The sequence below is a fragment of the Temnothorax nylanderi genome, unplaced genomic scaffold, assembly GCF_030848795.1.
Source record: "Temnothorax nylanderi isolate EJ_2023f unplaced genomic scaffold, tnyl_v1.0 TNYL_tig0866_pilon, whole genome shotgun sequence".
NCBI lineage: Eukaryota > Metazoa > Arthropoda > Insecta > Hymenoptera > Formicidae > Temnothorax > Temnothorax nylanderi.
In genome coordinates, this window is record NW_027249928.1 from 1,673 (window position 1) to 21,810 (window position 20,138).

The following is a 20,138-nucleotide window of genomic DNA, read 5'->3' on the forward strand; positions in this document are numbered from 1 at the left end:
CGGCGAAGCAGACAGAAAAAAACAAACAGAAGAGACAGATTCAAGCTTTGTCTTTTAATCTGGACGAAGCCGAAGATGTAGCTGAGATGTCTTCTGACGAAGACAATGCCGAAAAATCCCTGCAGTCAGAAAATGTGCAATCTGATGGCCCCGCGATTAAGAAGATTAAGAAAAATCCAGATGTAGATACAAGTTTCTTGCCAGATAGGGAAAGGGAGGAGGAGGAAAATAAACTTAAGGAAGAATTGAGGCAAGAATGGGCTAGAAAGCAGAACGCGTTGAAGGAAGAAGAAATTGAGATCACACTTCAGTTATTAGGATGGATCTGGCCATCGTCGGAGTGTTATAATGAAGAAAGGTGAATGTCTTAGTGATTTATTAAAATACTCCAGTGTCACTTTTGGAGTAACATTGGCGTGATATATAATGTTCTACGGCATAAATTATTAAATTTTCACATACAGGTAATTCTATCTATCAGCTTCTTCAGAGATGTTTAGAAGTTTTGAGGCGTGAATTCAGCGAGCTTAAAACAGTAATGGCAGATCAGTTAATGTATGTCAAGGAGGATCTTTCTTATATTACCGCACCATTATACGTTTTACGATTTTATTGTAACTAAGGTAAAGATACTAAATGATAAAACTTATGAAGCAATATCACAATGTTGGCATGTTATTTTAATGTATGTAATATTGCGATTAGGCACGAGGAAAAAGCGAACCTCTGTTCACATTTGACGTTTACGATGATATTCGTGTTATGCACGATGCTTCTGTCGAAACCGAGGAATCACATGCCGGAAAAATTTTACTTAGGTATTTATCATTAAAAGAATACTTTGTATAATTCTCTTTTATGTTATTTCTCATTAGATCATGATACGAGAGGAACAACACATTTTTCCAGCGAGTAGATGGGAACTTTTTGATCCAACGAAAAGTTACGACAAGTATACAGTGTCGAATAAAAATAGGAAGAAAGACAAAATCTGATAAACTTAGATTCAACGAATTGTCTAATTTCGTTTAAAGGATTCAGATTCAAAGGACTGTAATTTAGTAGAGCTACATAATCGAGTAAATGAATTAAATATTATCACATAACTAAATGAATTAAAATCACAGTCCTTAAAATACAATGTAGCTATATATATATACGCGTATATATATTGTAATATGTTGTAATATATTGAAATATGTTGTAATTGTAATATATTGTAATATATTGTAATATATTGTAATATATATATATATACATATATATATATTACAATCTGTTGAACAATGAATCAATTGTACGATGAAACAAGTTATTTATCTGGTTATTAATATTTACAGTCCTTTGAATCTGAATCCTTTAAACGAAATTGGACAATTCGTTGAATCTAAGTTTATCAGATTTTATCTTTCTTCCTATTTTTATCCGACACTGTATACTTGTCGTAACTTTTCGTTGGATCAAAAGGTTCCCATCTACTCGCTGGAAAAATGTGTTTGTTCCTCTGGTACCATGATCTAATGAGAAAAAATAAAAAAATAACATAAAAGAGAATTATACAAAGTATTCTTTTAATGATAAATACCTAAGTAAAACTTTTCCGGCATGTGATTCCTCGATTTCGACAGAAGCATCGTGCATAACACGAATATCATTGTGAACGTCAAATGTGAACAGAGGCCCGCTCTTTCCTCGTGCTTATAGATATCCATTAACAGGTGGTACTTATGATCGGCAGTCCAGACTCCGAAAAATCGCATTTTGCAAAGAATTATCTGAAGGAATACGGATACGTCAACAGAGACACTTTAGGCAGCTGGCAGAAGTGCATTGCCGCAGTCCAACAATATACTTGAATCAAGGAAAAAGTATAGTTATAGACAATACCAATCCCGATCCAGCTTCGAGAAAGAGATACAGGTAGCCAAGAAGCGCAATGTCTCGGTCAGATGTTTTGTTATGACGACAAGTATAGAACACGCGAAACATAATAATAAGGTAAGGAAATTAACATTAACCGTCATCGTGTGAAAGAATCGTATGAAGTGATGTATCCGAAAATTTGAATCAATTTATTATTATATTACAGTTTCGCGAGTTGACTGATCCAAGCCACATTCCAATCAACGAGATTATTATCAACTCCTACGTGTAAGTAGATTTTAGATATATAAATTTGAATGCATTTTTACTTAAAATTCCATATATTATTTTAACCATAGGTTTAACTTTTAGGGTTTTGTTATATTACTTAAAATTATTTTCAGGATATTGTAACACCCTAGGACATGAAAAACATTGAAGAGAACAAAAAGTCGGGTAAACGAAGACGCGGTGGTGGCAACGAGGATGACAACGCAGAACAGTCTATTGGAGTGAGAAAACGAATGAAAGTAAAGAGCAAAAGGAAGTGAGGATGATATTGAATTAGATTAATCATGTTTATTGTACATGTATCTTTTCATATTCATATTGAATAATCGTAATTAGCTAATTGTCATAAGTTCATTAATGTAGGGAGCAACTTGAAAAGAAAAAAAACCGAGACCCTTAGCAATGTGCCTCTAAATTAATAAGCGTTTGTGTAATATAATGATACGATATTGATATGACATAATTAATGGAAATGCACCGGCCATTGCGTATCATAAGCCTGAATTCTGACCATCGATTTTTGCTAGCTCACGATAATTCCTAACCGATCACAGACCCGACAAATACGGCATTGGCATTGTGGCACAGGCTGTCAAGTTGAGACTACTCTATTTTGAATTTTGTGATATAGACCGAAGGAGGCGTGTGCAATGGTCATGTCGATGTTTATAACGACTCTCCTTGTCGCACCATTCGAAGAGGTGTTTTGCGAAGACCCGTTATTCCAAGAAATGTAATAAACTTTTGAACAGTGCCTTCAGAATTATAACACGAAGGTCTACTAGAAGTATAAATGCTTTCTTACTGACAGATAATCGATAGACGAACTAACATAAGGACGAAGAATCATACAAATATCAGAGCTTAACGGAGAATGTGTATGAGGAAATTTTTTATCATATTTTCTTTTTATTCTATTTCATAAGCCTTCCGCTATTGTTTTGGAACGAGCCTTTGCTTTTTCGCGAAACTTTTCTACGATATTTACGTTTTACGATTTTACTACCTTTTAGGTTTACTCTTACAATTTTACATCACGCGCGCGCGCGGTATATTCTCTATTTGTACTACATTTATTATAACGTACAATTACAATTGCGCGATACTTTACGCGAGTAATGTATTACATTAGGTAGAGAGGAGCGTATCTAGAACGAATTGGGACACGGAGCTTGCGTTACAAACTCGACTCGCTACATTTGCAGCCTCCGAGTCGTGAAACGGTTTCGCAACGACGGGAACGCCCTACGTGCGGTACGGATATCATTAGAAATCCTTAAAAAAAAAGAAGTATTAGCCTCTGTATTTATTGGGGTGTTCGCGGCGTTTCGTTTACCGGAATGCCTCTGTCTGTGATCGCTTTAATCTTATCGAAGTGTCCAAGCGCTTGCGGCGACTCGATATTCATAATCGGTAAGCTCGCGAGAGAGAGAACAAATAAAGACAATTTGCAAGATAAAAATAAAATAACGAAGACTAATTTAGCTTAATGTGCTCCGTGCGGGAGCTTGAACACTGCGCATAATCCTTAAAGATCTCACAGGTAGATACCATTTTAAAACGATCATCATGTACCTTGAAAGTATAGACTTTGTTATGTTAATGTAATGATGAACGTCTGTAATAAAAATGCGCAAAAAATCGCACTTGATCGCATTGTCAATAATACTCGAAAAAAAAAACAAAGTGGTAGTATTATACCTCGAAATAACACCCTGTACATACTGTTTATAAAATGCGTAATACTACAAAAAGGCGTGATATTCGTACAAAATTACCTTTTTTAAAATAGAGAAGAACACGATCGCATAGTGCAGACCAAACGCTTTGGACCAAACGCTATGGTACATGAGCATATTTACAGTTCGAAGACCAAGAGGCAGAGCCGCGGGGATACGACGACAAGAAGAAAGATGTCGTCAGCTAACTACCATTGGGGTAGACGAGGCAGAAGACCGAGACAGTAACATAATTATTTTTAAGCCGTATTTTTAAGCAGTAATATAACCCGTCAGTATTATATATTCGTACCTCTGACCATACACATATGAACACACACATACAAAGTGAATATGTGAATATGCTACGTTTCTTATACATACATGAAACATAATTGCTAAATAAACATTTAATAAAACTATTATATTGTTGTTATTTACTTCATACTTACCAAATCAAGTTTTATTTAATATGTATAATCTATTGTAACTGTAAATAAATATATTATTTACTGTATAATTAAATGCTGGTACATTCAAGAAATTTGTAATTCTGACCTGGATTTATATCCTGTCTAAACTACACATGTATGTTTAAATTAATGTTTTACCTAGTTATTGCACCAATAATGTTTAAATAAATCGTAACTTTAGTTTTTAACGCAGGAAAAGAAAATTTAACGTTTAAGCGCTAACCAATGTTGATGTATTTTTCTGAAGAAATACTTACATATTGATTTTGTTGCATATTCGAAATCTAAAATCCGAGCATGCTAGAAGCACTTTCATTATCTTCAATGTGTCAGGTATTTTAAAAGAACACTAAATTTGTCTTTAAAAATAGGCAAAATTCAAGCAGCTGTAACTTTGTTAAAAATGAACAAAATTTAAATTTAAAAAAAGGATTTTAAAGCTTGAAATCTCTACTTTTGAAAGTTTTTATCGTGGATTGAATAAGAAATGAGCATTTTGACTTTGATTGCTCATAACTTCCTTAAAAATCATCGTATTGCAATTCAAAAAACAGATTCTTAAAGCTGAAACTTTGCTTTATTGAACGGTATAATTGCCAAATTTTTTAAAATAACAAATAGACATGATACAAATGGATGAAAATAATGTAAATTATTTTTAAATGCAGAGTACTTAAAAGTACAAAAAAACATAAAGAATAAATTAATTTATTTGTATCATGTCTACATGTTATTTAAAAAAATCTATTTTCTTAGAAATAATAGTCTGTAACACCTTTAGCTTTACAATCTGTACATACTGTTTGTAAGATATATTCTTTATAAGACTAGTTAGAAGAGGATGCGTAACACTACAAAATGCATGATATCAGTACAAAATTACCTTTTTCAAAAAAGGTAAAAAAAAAGGCGCCAAGTACACGCGTGGTTGTTACCTCGAAAAAAACCAAGTGGTAGTATCATTAATTTTAAATTAAAAAATAAATAAAATCTATTCTAACCTAGGTGGTAGTAGCTTTAATTTTTCTTAACAAAATTATTACATTACAAAATTGTTACTTTATTCAATCCAAGTGATATCTACCTCAAAAAACTTAAATAACAAGTGGAATCTATTTAAAAAAAATATGTGAAATCTTTTAATACTGCGCCAATTACAAAGAGAGAATATATATAGGTATATATATACATATATACCTTAACAAAATTATTATTATATCACAAAATTGCGTTACCAAACTCAATCCAAGTGATACGTACCAACCTAAGTGGTAGTAGTCATTTCTCCTTAACAAAATTATATCACAAAATTGCGTTACCTAACTCAACCTAAGTAATATGTTATTTCAAAAAAATATATAAAATCTTTAAATTACGCCAACTATAAAGAGAATATATATATTGCTTTGAAAAATAATTGTAGTGCAACTACTCTTAAAAATAAAACAAAATTGTGTTACCTAACTTAACCCAAGTGGTATGTATCTTTGTATTCCTAATAAGGATCTTTCTATCAACCCAAGTGGTAGTAGTTTTAATTCTTCTTGATAAAATTATAATATTACAAAGAATCATTTTAATCACAAAAAATTAAAGAGGAAACATTATAAAATAAAAATATTTAATTAAAATAAAATAAATAAATTTTTCTTGTATTATATAGACATGCACGCGCGCTATTTAACTTTAATATTTCACTGTTACTATTACACTATTAACCACACAACTGTCAAAATATGCCATGACAGCCGGTCATGAAGTAAGCACAAGAGAACCAATCCGCATTGCGGAAAAGCGACAATAATATTTCGATAGATTCGAGTATGGATGACATGCCCTTTTTAGAAGAGGATGCGTAACACTACAAAATGCATGATATCAGTACAAAATTACCTTTTTCAAAAAAGGTAAAAAAAGGGCGCCAAGTACACGCGTGGTTGTTACCTCGGAAAAAAACCAAGTGGTAGTATCATTAATTTTAAATGCAAAAAAAATAAAATCTATTCTAACCTAGGTGATAGTGGCTTTAATTTTTCTTAACAAAATTATTAAAAACAGAAGTCGTTTTTGTTCAACCCAACTGGCCTAATAATTAATATATTTAAACTCACAACGTTTTGAAAAATTATCTCACAAAATTGTCTCACAAAAGTTGTCTCACAAAATTGTCTGACAAAAATTGTCTCACAAAATTGTCTCACAAAAATTGTCTCACTTAATTGTCTCACAAAAATTGTCTCACAAAATTATTAAATTACAAAATTGTTACTTTATTCAATCCAAGTGATATCTACCTCGAAAAAACCTAAATAACAAGTGGTATCTATTTAAAAAAAATATGTGAAATCTTTTAATACTGCGCCAATTACAAAGAGAGAAATATACCTTAACAAAATTATTATTATATCACGAAATTGCGTTACCAAAATCAATCCAAGTGATATATATATACCTTAACAAAATTATTATTATATCACAAAATTGCGTTACCAAACTCAATCCAAGTGATACGTACCAATAACCTAAGTGGTAGTAGCCTTATTTCTCCTTAACAAAATTATATCACAAAATTGCGTTACCTAACTCAACCTAAGTGATATGTTATTTCAAAAAAATATATGAAATCTTTAAATTACGCCAACTACAAAGAGAATATATATATTGCTTTGAAAAATAATTGTAGTGCAACTACTCTTAAAAAATAAAACAAAATTGTGTTACCTAACTCAACCCAAGTGGTATGTATCTTTGTATTCCTGAGGATCTTTCTATCAACCCAAGTGGTAGTAGTTTTAATTCTCCTTGATAAAATTATAATATTACAAAGAATCATTTAATTATTTTAATCACAAAGAATTAAAGAGGTAACATTATAAAATAAAAATATTTAATTAAAATAAAATAAATAAATTTTTCTTGTAAAAAACTTGGCGCTGCTTTTTTAAGGTTAATCCAGACAAACTTGCATAGGTGCATAAGCATATGCATAAAGAGATGGATTGGTCTATTTCTTTTTGCACATATATATGAACCAATCAATTTCTTACGCTTATGTTTATGCGCGATGCAAATTTGTCTGGATAGACTTTAAAAAAGCAGCGCCAAGTTTTTTACAAGAAAAATTTATTTATTTTATTTTAATTAAATATTTTTATTTTATAATGTTACCTCTTTAATTCTTTGTGATTAAAATAATTAAATGATTCTTTGTAATATTATAATTTTATCAAGGAGAATTAAAACTACTACCACTTGGGTTGATAGAAAGATCCTCAGGAATACAAAGATACATACCACTTGGGTTGAGTTAGGTAACACAATTTTGTTTTATTTTTTAAGAGTAGTTGCACTACAATTATTTTTCAAAGCAATATATATATTCTCTTTGTAGTTGGCGTAATTTAAAGATTTCATATATTTTTTTGAAATAACATATCACTTAGGTTGAGTTAGGTAACGCAATTTTGTGATATAATTTTGTTAAGGAGAAATAAGGCTACTACCACTTAGGTTATTGGTACGTATCACTTGGATTGAGTTTGGTAACGCAATTTTGTGATATAATAATAATTTTGTTAAGGTATATATATATCACTTGGATTGATTTTGGTAACGCAATTTCGTGATATAATAATAATTTTGTTAAGGTATATTTCTCTCTTTGTAATTGGCGCAGTATTAAAAGATTTCACATATTTTTTTTTAAATAGATACCACTTGTTATTTAGGTTTTTTCGAGGTAGATATCACTTGGATTGAATAAAGTAACAATTTTGTAATTTAATAATTTTGTGAGACAATTTTTGTGAGACAATTAAGTGAGACAATTTTTGTGAGACAATTTTGTGAGACAATTTTTGTCAGACAATTTTGTGAGACAACTTTTGTGAGACAATTTTGTGAGATAATTTTTCAAAACGTTGTGAGTTTAAATATATTAATTATTAGGCCAGTTGGGTTGAACAAAAACGACTTCTGTTTTTAATAATTTTGTTAAGAAAAATTAAAGCCACTATCACCTAGGTTAGAATAGATTTTATTTTTTTTGCATTTAAAATTAATGATACTACCACTTGGTTTTTTTCCGAGGTATAACAGAAACGTTAAAAACTATGTATATAAAGAAATATATATTTAATGTACATTATATATACATATAACAAAAGAATTAGTTTACATAAGAATTAAAGGTATATAAAGGGAATAAATTAAACAAAAAAATTTGATAATATTTGATGATTTAAATTTTATATTTTGTTTATTTTTTGTTGTTTTATTTATTTTTTTTAACTCCGCCTTGGATGGTCCCAAGCCTAAGAAAGGAGGAGAGTTGAAGTGGGCAATCTTAGCATCCACTCCGTAAAATAAGTTAAAAAACAGACAAAAATTTGACTTTCTGCCAGTAGAGAGGAGACAGCTTCTTCCCATGACATGCTAGGATAACAGAGTGCGACATTTTAATTGAGATACCTGATTATGTAAAAAACAAAACAAAATAGAAAGAAATGTACAGTATGTTCAGACAAAAGTTGTAGGGTTTTAAAGGGGATGTATGATGGTATTATTGGTTTGACCTTTAGATGAGGTTATTTAAGTGAAATAAAGGTTAACTTTATATTTTTTAATAAGATCCTAATTTTTTAAACACCTACGTTTGTAGCTCCTCTTATGATGAATTTAGTGCAGGGCACCCACTAAAGGTTATTTTCTTATTTTGCTTTATTTTTTATATATTTTAGCATTTCAATTTAAATGCCTCACCTTGTATGTGCTTATACTTCATATATATATATATATATTGAATAAATTGAATAAATAGCGCGCGCGTAGCGCGCGCATGTATTATTCTAGTAAAATATAAAATCAAAGTTTGTTACAAAAGTTTAGGATGATGTAAAACTTATGGAAGTGAGCGTAAAACATGTGGTAGAAGAAAGGAAAGTTGTTACGATTTATGGAATTGAAAGTATGATTAAGCTAACAAAGGTTGATGGTTTAGCACGACATTTGCAATGGCGATTTTCCCTTTTTGCCGGTCAAATTTAATTGATGCCAGGATTTAGATATCAAAAGGTTCGCATTTGTATACATCCTTTGGTTTTTTAGAAAGAGGAAAGAAATAGGCGACCTCCAAAACCCCTTCCTTAATTCTTTCGTCTTTCTTTTACAGTAAATATATATATATATATATATATATATATATATATATATTTTTTTTTACTATCGACGCATGTAATTATACTCATCTAGAATTTAAGAAATAAAGCTTAATTTATATAGATTATAAAGGTGAGAAAGAAAAATTTAATGATTGATACATATATTTCGCAAACAGGCTATTATAAGCGTAAAATATAAAGTGATATTTTATTACAGATTATAGGGTTGGAATTATGAAATAAGAATTATAGAAACATACGGTAACAAAAAGATGGTGAATAAAACTTGTTATGATTTATGAAATTAAGACTGTGATTAGGATTAATAGGTTAAATACTACGTTAAACGCAAAATTTATAATAATGAGAGAACGTAAAATTAAGAGTCTAAAATTATTCGCTAGAGCGAGCGCAAAATTAATAATAAAGAAATAATTACGGCTTAGAAAAGGTAAACACAAAGAGAAAAGAAAAGGTTACAATAGACTCGCTCTAGTTTGCTTGTTGGGATTTTTTTTTTTTTTTTTTTTATATAAATAAATGTAGGGAATAATCCCAGGGATAGCCACCACCTCTTCGAATTCGCTGTGCTGGGCACATCCCATTTGCACGAGCAATTGCGCCAGGTCTGGCGTCTCGTCTTCGTGCTCGGGCTTCGCTCGGAAGTCGATGATGGCGACCTCGTCCTTGACCGGCAGCCGGATCTTGATCCATCCCTCTCTTTTTTCGACTAGGTGTTTCGTTAAGGCGATGGACCTACGGGACCATCGCAGCCTTCCTTCGAGTGGTCGGAGGTGGGCTAGACCACAGGGGATGGCCTGCCACTCTAGCTCGCGGAAACGATCCTCGAGGGTGTAAATCTCGAACATGGGCCGTTGGACAGCCCGTCCCCAGTCTCTGAGGGCAACCGTAACTCAGTCCCCTCTTTCAACGTGGAACACGAGGCCCCTCTGCCACCGTCTTCCCTCACGAACAGCGACCTCCATTTCGGGCACAATTTCGTCAGGCGGGAGGTGGAGGAACTCGCTCCTACGCATCATTCTCCGCGTGAGGTCTTCGACGAGCTCGTCGAGGTCCTCACGCGAATTCTCAAGATGGACCCATAGGAAGGTGGGGGAGTCCACCCGGATGACCTTCACCTTGAGCGGGCCGCGGGTCAACAAGCGTGTGTTGATGCACTTGATTTCCATAGCTTCGGCTACAAAGAATTCGTTGTTAGATTATCTGCATGTCGCAGCATGCGATTATAGGGGCAGGGCGTTAATGATACCCAGGTAGCAAGACTCGTCATTTTGACGTCAATTGACGTCAAAAGTCTGTCATTTTGACGTCTTTTGACGTCATTTGACGTCAAAATGACGAGTGCTTGCTACCTGGGTAGATAATGAGGTGTCATGCAATCTATCCCTTTTCCCCTGTTTTTTTTATTTTATCCTTTGAGCTCGAAAGTATAGGTACTCTCTTTCAAGGGTAGAGAAGGATAGGCGCGTTCCGATTTTCCGTCCATTAACCCGACAGGCTGGACATTTGCCTGCCATTTAAGATCATGGAGTGGTGCGCTAGCTGACGTTCCTTGTTCCGGATCATCTTTCGGAGCATTGGCATTTTTAGTTTTAGGCCTGCCCCGTCCCAGATGTAATAAAAGCTGAGTTAATGAATCCCATATTGCTCCTATTAGATATATTGACCACCCATATACTGTATGAAGAGCATATCCATGTACAAGTGTATCTAATATTAATTTAATGCCTCTTATAAAAAGATATATTCCAAGCAGGCCAGCGCTGATATTGCCAAAGATTAAAAATTTGCTCCAGAAATTTTCCCAGGCTGAGAGTGCAATTTTTTCGATCGAAGCCTCGTCGATTAGGTTGGCAAAGGAGCCTCCACTCAGCACGGTTGATTCTCCCATTACTCCTCTTGCCACGGTGTTAAGGACAGCGGGTCTCTCGGCGGGAAACATTATGTGATCTTTTAGATCTTCCAGATCCTTTTGTGTGTATATGCCGCTGGTAGCGAGTGCTCCAGGGCTAGTGTATCTCCAAGTGGTTTTGGTCATGGGTTTTATGACCGCAGGCGCTAGTGTTTCTACTGGCCTTGGCATAATTTTATACCAGGAGTCTCCCAAAAGGTACATAGGAGGTGCGAAAGAATTACAATTAATTTGTGTTCCCTGCCGTAGTAGTACGTGTGTTTGAGGCGTTAGGAAGGAGGTCTTGTTGTTAAACATTACTGGGAGTTGCTCGTAGCATTCTTGGGTGTGGACTAATTTTACCTCGACTGGAACGCATTTTATTATGTGGATTACTTCGCCTGCTAGAAGGGCCATATATCCAGGTCCCTTCATAAAATGATAGGCGAAAATATCGGGGGATTGTGTAGCTATTGCCAAAGCGTTTTGCAACATTTTTAACTCAAGGTTACATTGTTGTAGTAGGATGTTCCTGTATAGTTGATTAATCTGGTTACGGATGTGCTTTTCTACGTAAACGAATTTTGAATTTATATAAGTAAAAAGGTCGAGATTTTCTACGCGGCCGGTTCGTTTAGCAATATCCATTTCGGGTGAGGTTTCCCAAATTACTAATTTTGGGTGTTCAGTTCGAATGAGCCTATATCCACATGCTGAGTATCTTCCAGTGCTGGTTAAAGCAAAGACTGTATCTTGAGCATTCACAGTATAAGCGGTTTGAGAGTGCTCGTTTACGTTTTCGATTACTTTTTCTGCGTAACCTTTATACAAGGTGCTATATGAGGTGAATTTACAGGCGTCGTTAGGTATAGGTTCCCAAAAGGTATTTCCTCCTTCTATGTCGGTGCATCTGGTGGTACTAAAATCACAGGCCACTCCTGATCTAAGATGTATACGGTTAGTACTCAATTTAACGTTAGCGATGTAATCTTGCAGGGTGATTGTGACAGTTGCCTGTACGAGAACGTTTGTCCATGTTCCGTAAAGATCTGAATAGGATCCTCCGGAACATTTTCCGTCGGCGTCCACAACGCCAGTTAGGGTCGCTGGGCGACTAGTGGTCTGATTAGGTTTTAGTGCCATTATATATGTTCCCTTAAATCCGAGGGTTCCATAAGTATGCATTCGTATGCAGGCTTCCCTGCTCACTTCGTGTATATATGCATATTTTCCATTAAGAACATCCGAATTATGAGAAAACATTCCACATTTTCTGATCGAGCGATCGATTTCGACCTTGCATTGTATCACTTTTACAGATTCGAATTCGTTGAGCTGTAATAATTGTATGAAGGCTTGGCTGGATGTGACCTTCGGTAGTGGAATATCGCATTCTTCAACGTTTATTAATGATAAGGTTGTTAAATTGGTAGTTGGGGAAGTACAATCATATCCTATTATTCCGTAAGTTTGGCGTATCCATATGGTTATTATTAATATTGCGGTTATTCCTTTAATCCGGGGATCCATCTGAAATTTATATGACCTTATTGAGTTGTCTTTATAGTATATTGTATCTTTTTATTTATTTATTTATTCAATTATTTATTTATTTATTTATTTATTTATTTATTTATTTATTTATTTATTTATTTATTTATTTATTTATTTATTTATTTATTTATTTGTTTATTCGTTAACTGGTTTGATATGAGAAATTCGCAATCGGTTGGGGTGTACAACTCGGTTATTTTTCTTGATTCTGATTTTCACGTTGTTTTTATTCAGTATTTCTAGGATTTCATGAGGTCCGTTATCTTTACGTAAAAATAACAAATCGCGAGTTTCAATTATATTGCCTTTGAGTGTTTGAAAATCAATAATGGTAGGTTTTATTCGTGGATTTTTATTTTCATGAGCGGGGACGTCAGATTCGTCTTTCTTATCGTCTATTTCATTATCTGCTATGTCACTTTCTTTGTCGGGCGGATCGTTTCTTTCTTCTATTTCTTCGATTTCATCTCCCTGATCCTGTGATCTTTCTTGCTGATCATGCATATTTTTCGCTGTCTGGCTTCGAGTTTGTATTCTATTATAATTAGGAGGATCGTGGACTAATGCTTTTTCTACAATTTCCGATTTCGGCGGCTCACGCAGTTCTTCCTGCGTAAAAGGTATAGAATCTTTGTTTCTATCAGGTGGGTTATCGTTAAGTGGTAAATCTTCCATTTTTTCGTCATCTGAAAGGTATAGATTGAAATCCTCGTCCTCCTCCTCCTCATCAGATTCTTCTAACATTTTAGCAATTGTTTCTGCATCTCTGGGATCATTCGGATTTAAAAGTTTTTTATGATTAATTATGTTGCAGTCTGCTTCTTCGAAATTTACCGGGTTTCTTGATAAAGCGTCGGCATTCACGTTAGTTTTTCCTGCCTTGTATTCTACATCATAATCATATTCTGCTAATTTCAATCTCCAGCGGAGAATTCTCATGTTTGCATCTTGGGCATTTTTAAACCAAAGTAAAGGCTTATGATCTGTGACTAATGTAAATTTCCGCCCGTATAAGTATGGTCGGAAGTGTTTAACACAATATATTATTGCTAAAGCTTCTTTTTTATATGTATCGTATTTTATTTCATTGTCGGTTAAAGTTCGCGATACGTATGCTATTGGTCGATCTTTATTTATTTCTCCTTGTGATAAAATGCCTCCTACGGCAATTCCAGAAGCGTCGGTAGTTAGAATGAAGGGTTTTGAAAAATCAGGATATTGTAGAACTGGTTCTTGGCACAATTTCTGTTTTAATATTTCGAAAGATTCATCTTGAACAGACGTCCAATCAAAAGGCGTATCGTTTTTTAATAGTGTCACGTTCTGTCACGTTCTGTTTGTTGTTTGTCCGTTTTTTGGTCAATGCATTTAAGCAATTTACCAGGGATTTGGACAAGTCGTGTGAAGGCTATTATTATTATTATTGTTATTATTCGGGACCGAAAAGATATCTGAGTTTATAAATTTTATACCGAGAATCACTTTTATTTATCTGATTATAATGGGGATAATCGATGTCGAAGTCGACAGGAATAGGTTTAAATGGAGGTGCGTTTTGTAGTTGTTGTAATCGCTGGAGGAGGGGAAGAGGATCTTTATTAGAAATTACTGCTTTTTTAATCTGGAACCTAATCCTTTTAATTTGAGTTCGTCTACCTCCCTTTTCCGTCATCTAACCCGAATCCTCGAAAATGAATTTTATAGCTCGCCACACTCTTCGTCAGCGCTCAAAAGCCAATCCGCCACACTCTGCTCGCCACACTCTTCGTCAGTGCTCAGATCGGCAGCGTAAAGGCCAAATTCACTTTCGGGAATTAATTATGATTTCCAAGGATCAACCCCGTAATCGCCACGCTTTCGGCAGCAAGGGTATCTGCTCGCCACACTCTTCGTCAGCGCTCAGAACCAATTGCCACGCACTATGTCAGCGACAACTGCGAGTCGAATCTTAGAAGTGATCGATTAAGAATTTTAATACGAGATGAGATTCCAGATTTTGAGCTTTTCCTTTTCAAACTTATCTTACCTTTATTCTTAAAATTTAGTACAAGTTATGCGTGAGGCGCAGTCTTAAAATATAAAAGTACAGGGACTAAGTCCCAAGATTGAGTTTAAGGAATTGAGTGAGATTTAGGAAAATGATTTAGATCTAAGACTATGTGGCTGAGCAATTGAATGCTAGAGCCGTAGGAGTATGTGAAGTTCAGGACTATCTGGAAGGAGCCGAAGCTCGGAACTATCTGCTTTCCGCGGCGTTTTTCCGCCCTATTTATACCCGAAAAAGACCGGAATCTCCCGCGCGAGATTCCCGCCATTTCCATCGCGTCTTAAGGGGTGAGGTTTTCTAGAAGCTTCTAGAACATTCTAGAAGCGTAGTTTTGGGCCCCATCTGGCCCCCAGCCCTCTAAGGGTCGTCCGATAAGATAAACATTTACAGGAAACTGAGCGTTCGCTCGGAATTCCGAGCCTAGCGTGCGTCGTTTAAGCGTTCAAAACTTTTAACGTGCGTCGTCGAAAATATAAAATTTCCGTACGTAACAATAGGTTCGTCAAAGGTTTAGCTAATTTTGAAAAATTTGGTATAAATCTCCTGTAATATCCTGCTAACCCAAGAAATTGTTTAATATTTTTGGGTGTTTTTGGCCTAGGAAATTGTCTCACGGCTTCTAATTTTCTTGGATCGGGTTTAATTCCATAGCTACTTATTATGTGTCCTAAGTATGTTACCTCGGTTTTTAAGAATTCGCATTTATCGGGCTGTAATTTTAGATTAGCTTGGCGGAGTCGTTCCATTACTAAATCGTACCTTCTTTCGTGTTCTTCTAATGTAGGAGCGGAAATAATAATATCATCCATATAGATAAATACACCTTCTATCCCTGTTAATATTAGATCCATTAATCGTTGGAAGGTAGCGGGAGCATTTTTTAACCCAAAAGGCATTCTTTCGAATTCATAATGACCATTAGGAGTCGTAAATGCGGTTTTATGGCTATCTGCGGGGTCCATTTCTATTTGGTGAAACCCAGAGGCAAGATCACATACGGTGAAATATTTTGCATTGCCTAACTGGTCGATAATTTCGACAATGTTCGGTAATGGGTAGGCATCGCCCATAGTTTTTTCATTCACGCCTCGGAAATCTAATACTACTCTCCAACGTTTGTTTCCTTTTGAGTCTTCTTTTTTCGGCACTATCCAAATAGGCGTATTGTAAGGTGACTGAGAAGGTTTTATGATCCCTGCCTCGAGCAGTTCCTTTACCTGTTTATTTATTTCCTCCTTGTGGACTTGTGGAAATCTATATTCTCGAGTATTTATTGGTCGATCATCCGTTGTTGGTATTTGATGTCGCAATACATGAGTGGCTGTTAATTTTTCTCCGGGAAGGTGGAATCGATCTTGACTATTACTTATAAGTTTCATAACACTTTTCTTTTCTTCTTTATTTAAGTGTTCTAGCCGTAGCAATTTCGTAATCTCCGTAAGCCTATCTTTCTTAGGTTCTCCGGATGATACAAAACATTCACGTGAAATAACATCATTAGTTGGTGCTTCTGTTGTTAGGTGATGTTGTTTTGATTTACGTTTGAATCTGAAATTTTCCATTATTTCATGGAATCGAGCTTGTCAAAGCTTTTAAAGACGGTTTATTTTTCCTGTTAATTTCATAAATTTTCTCCATATTAGGATTATATGATTTTACTCTTCTCATGAGTTCTCCAATGGTAACATGAGAGGTATTATTTTTATTAACATCTGCACTTTTTATGGGTATTCCAACCCTTGGAAATATTATTTTTTCCTCTGGATTTAAGGAGCTCTCTATTTTTGGCTCTCTTAAACAAAATTCTGTCGTATTACGTAGTGAGGTTTGGTTGCTTCCCTTCTCGTAATCGACGGGGGTAGAATATATTAGAGGAGTCTGGAAACTTACCTCTGCAATTCTAGGATTATTTAAATCGTCTGGAGAGGTTTGGTAACTTCCTCCTCCCGAGATTTTGTTATTCAATATTTCAGGAGGGGTTTGGTAACTTCCCCCTCCAGGATTTTGGGAATCTTCCCTGGCGGAAAAAATTTCTATAAATAACTACAAAATTTGACTAGAAATAGAAATTTGTACATTTTTGTTGAAATATTTAATTTTTTGTACAAATAGTTATTTTTTTTGTAGAAATATGTACGAAATAATACCACAAATTACAATGTTCTCAAATCAAGAAATTGTTGCAAGTAGTATTTTATAAAAAATTACGATTTTATAAAAAATAGTACAAAGATCTACAAATTTAAAAAATTTAAGAAGAAACAAAATCTTAAAAAATTAAAACATCTGTTTACTTGTAGAATACTACAATTATTCATAAATGACTATAGAAATTTACCACAATTTACATATTGTAAAACTATACAAATTAGAATCTAATCCAGTTTTTAGTTTCTCATAAAATACTACAATTTTGTATGAATAGTAACAAATACCGATTTATTTGTATAGCTCAAAAATCTATTACAATTATGGCTAATTAAAATTTGTAATTTTTAGTTAAATATTACAAGTTTTTACACAAATCTTCCAAAATTTATCTATTATTATTGACTTCTTAATTCGCAGAAGTCAAAATACTTACGTTTTTATTTTCGTATAGTTTGCTGTAAGACCCAATAGAAAAATACACAAATGTACAATTTTTTACCTAATTAAATTTCTGACTTGTGAATGATTGTAATTTCGCATATAATACTATAAAGTCCTACAGAAAACGACAAAATTCTGAAGCTTTTTACGAATCGTGAATCCATGAAAAACTACATGTATTCACTTTTTTAGATTTTTATAAGATACTACAATTTTCCATGGAAAGGTTGAAGATCTGTTAATTTCCATGTAAAATTGTAGTATCTTATAAACATCTCAAAAAAGCAAATTTATATAGATTTTCATGAATTCACGAGTTGTAAAAGGCTTAAGGATTTTGTCGTTTTCTGTAGGACCTTATAGTATTATATGCTAAATTACAATCATTCACAAGTCAGAAATTAAATTAGGTAAAAAATTGTACATTTGTGTATTTTTCTATTGGGTCTTACAGCAAACTATACGAAAATAAAAACGTAAGTATTTTGACTTCTGCGAATTAAGAAGTCAAAAATAATAGATAAATTTTGGAAGATTTGTGTAAAAACTTGTAACATTTAACTAAAAATTACAAATTTTAATTAGCCATAATTGTAATAGATTTTTGAGCTATACAAATAAATCGGTATTTGTTACTATTCATACAAAATTGTAGTATTTTATAAGAAACTAAAAACTGGATTAGATTCTAATTTGTATAGTTTTACAATATGTAAATTGTGGTAGATTTCTATAGTCATTTATGAATAATTATAGTATTCTACAAGTAAACAGATGTTTTAATTTTTTAAGATTTTGTTTCTCCTTAAATTTTTTAAATTTGTAGATTTTTGTACTATTTTTTATAAAATCGTAATTTTTTATAAAATACTACTTGCAACAATTTCTTGATTTGAAAACATTGTAATTTGTGGTACTATTTCGTACATATTTCTACAAAAAAATAACTATTTGTACAAAAAATAAATATTTCAACAATAATGTAAAAATTTCTATTTCTAGTTAAGAATGTTCTATATAGGTACAGTCCCAACCAAAAGTATGCAGAAAATATTAAAAACTCTGATATTAATTCTCCAGGGATCCAAAGACAAAAAAATGTATATAAATAGTTACGGAACATCTAATAGAATGTAAAAGACGTAGATTTAGTGAATGTAAATAACTATTATTACTACTATTTTTTTTTAATTTTAAAAAAAATTTGTAAATTGTTTTAAATTTTGTTGCTATATTTTTGTTTGTTGCTGATCTGCTTGTGTGTAAAATATTATTATATTGGTTACATTTTATAATGTTTACACTTTTCTCTGTAAAACCCTTTGTAAAACGGATTTTCAAGAATTGATAACTTTTTATCTAAATTGTAAATCGATTTGATATTTGGCCCCGAACTTTGAAAGAGTATCCAGAATATGATATTAAATTTTTATCAACTTCGTTACATTTTGCCTAACTATATAAAACATCCTTAAATTTTGTAGTTATGTACAGAAATGTTTTCCACCATGCAGGGAAATATTTCAGGTATTTTTTAGAAAGAACATTTTGTTTCAATGTGATATTATGAAAAAAACCAGTTTTTACAAACAGAATTTTTATTAGAATTTTTAATTTTTTGGATGGAAAAAGGGTAATTGATGATATCACAATATGTGAATACGTGACTTATATATATAAGGTTCTATATTTATACTGTATAAAATAATTTTATTTTACATACAACAATTAAATGTCGCTTATTTTAATCACCAAGACAACCTCGCGGAATATTACTGACGTAATATCTATCATCAACATTTATAAATATATATTGGTCAATAATTGATGCAGGTGTGCATGAACGTAATACTCCTATGCCAGGATAGCAGCGACGAATGTGGGACACTTTAACATGATTCGTAGAAATATATGGGGTTTCATCGACTTGTAGATCTCTTATGAACAGAATAACCCTTTCTTCATGACAATCATTTTTTATCCGGCATATATTACTGATTATACCCACCATTCCTGTTGCTGTTTCAACGACGGAATCGTTGGTTTTTGTACAACGTTTATAAGATTCGGAAGTATATCGTTTTCCGTTGTATATAATTTTCTGATATGTTTTACAATTAAAGACGCGATACCCCAAACTTTCCGTTTCTTCTTCATTAAGATTATACTGTTTTCCCGAACCAATACTTATTAATATTAATTAAGACACAATTCTGTACTGTACTGGAAAATTTTACTTTGTTTTCATACAGTTTTTGGCAGAATTGTGTCACATTATTACTGATCAGAAGCTTGTCACTGAAGTTTATAAGCGATCTGGTAAACAAAAATCTTTGTGATATCTGCAACATAAGTCGTGTAGGGCTTTTCTTCATTAGTAACAAGAGACGGTTTTCATTTTCAAAAGAAAAGCAATTAATTGCCCACAATGGTCCCCAGTTTTCAACACTTTTTGTAAGATGGAGGAGAAGGTCGACATTGTACGTCATGGATTTTTTCCCATAATATTTTTGAAAATCAACTACGTAT

General features: G+C 33.2%; 1 protein-coding gene and 1 long non-coding RNA gene across 4 annotated transcripts; one reads left to right on the plus strand and one right to left on the minus strand.

Annotated features, from left to right (window-relative positions):
- The first annotated feature begins 317 nt into the window (after positions 1-317).
- On the plus strand, positions 318-4,375 carry LOC139785700 (uncharacterized). 3 transcript variants are annotated; one of them, XR_011722053.1, is made up of 5 exons: positions 318-358; positions 465-623; positions 1,719-1,998; positions 2,090-2,151; positions 2,268-4,375. It is a non-coding gene; the product is annotated as an uncharacterized lncRNA (long non-coding RNA). The 3 variants fall into 3 exon arrangements; XR_011722054.1 differs by having other exon boundaries at positions 1,739-1,998; XR_011722055.1 differs by having other exon boundaries at positions 1,744-1,998.
- Positions 4,376-10,775: 6,400 nt separating this feature from the next.
- Positions 10,776-12,946, minus strand: LOC139785701 (uncharacterized). Its single transcript, XM_071724869.1, has one exon. The coding sequence runs from the start codon at positions 12,944-12,946 to the stop codon at positions 10,934-10,936; it is 2,013 nt and encodes a 670-aa protein (XP_071580970.1). The 3' UTR covers positions 10,776-10,933.
- Positions 12,947-20,138: the final 7,192 nt, after the last annotated feature.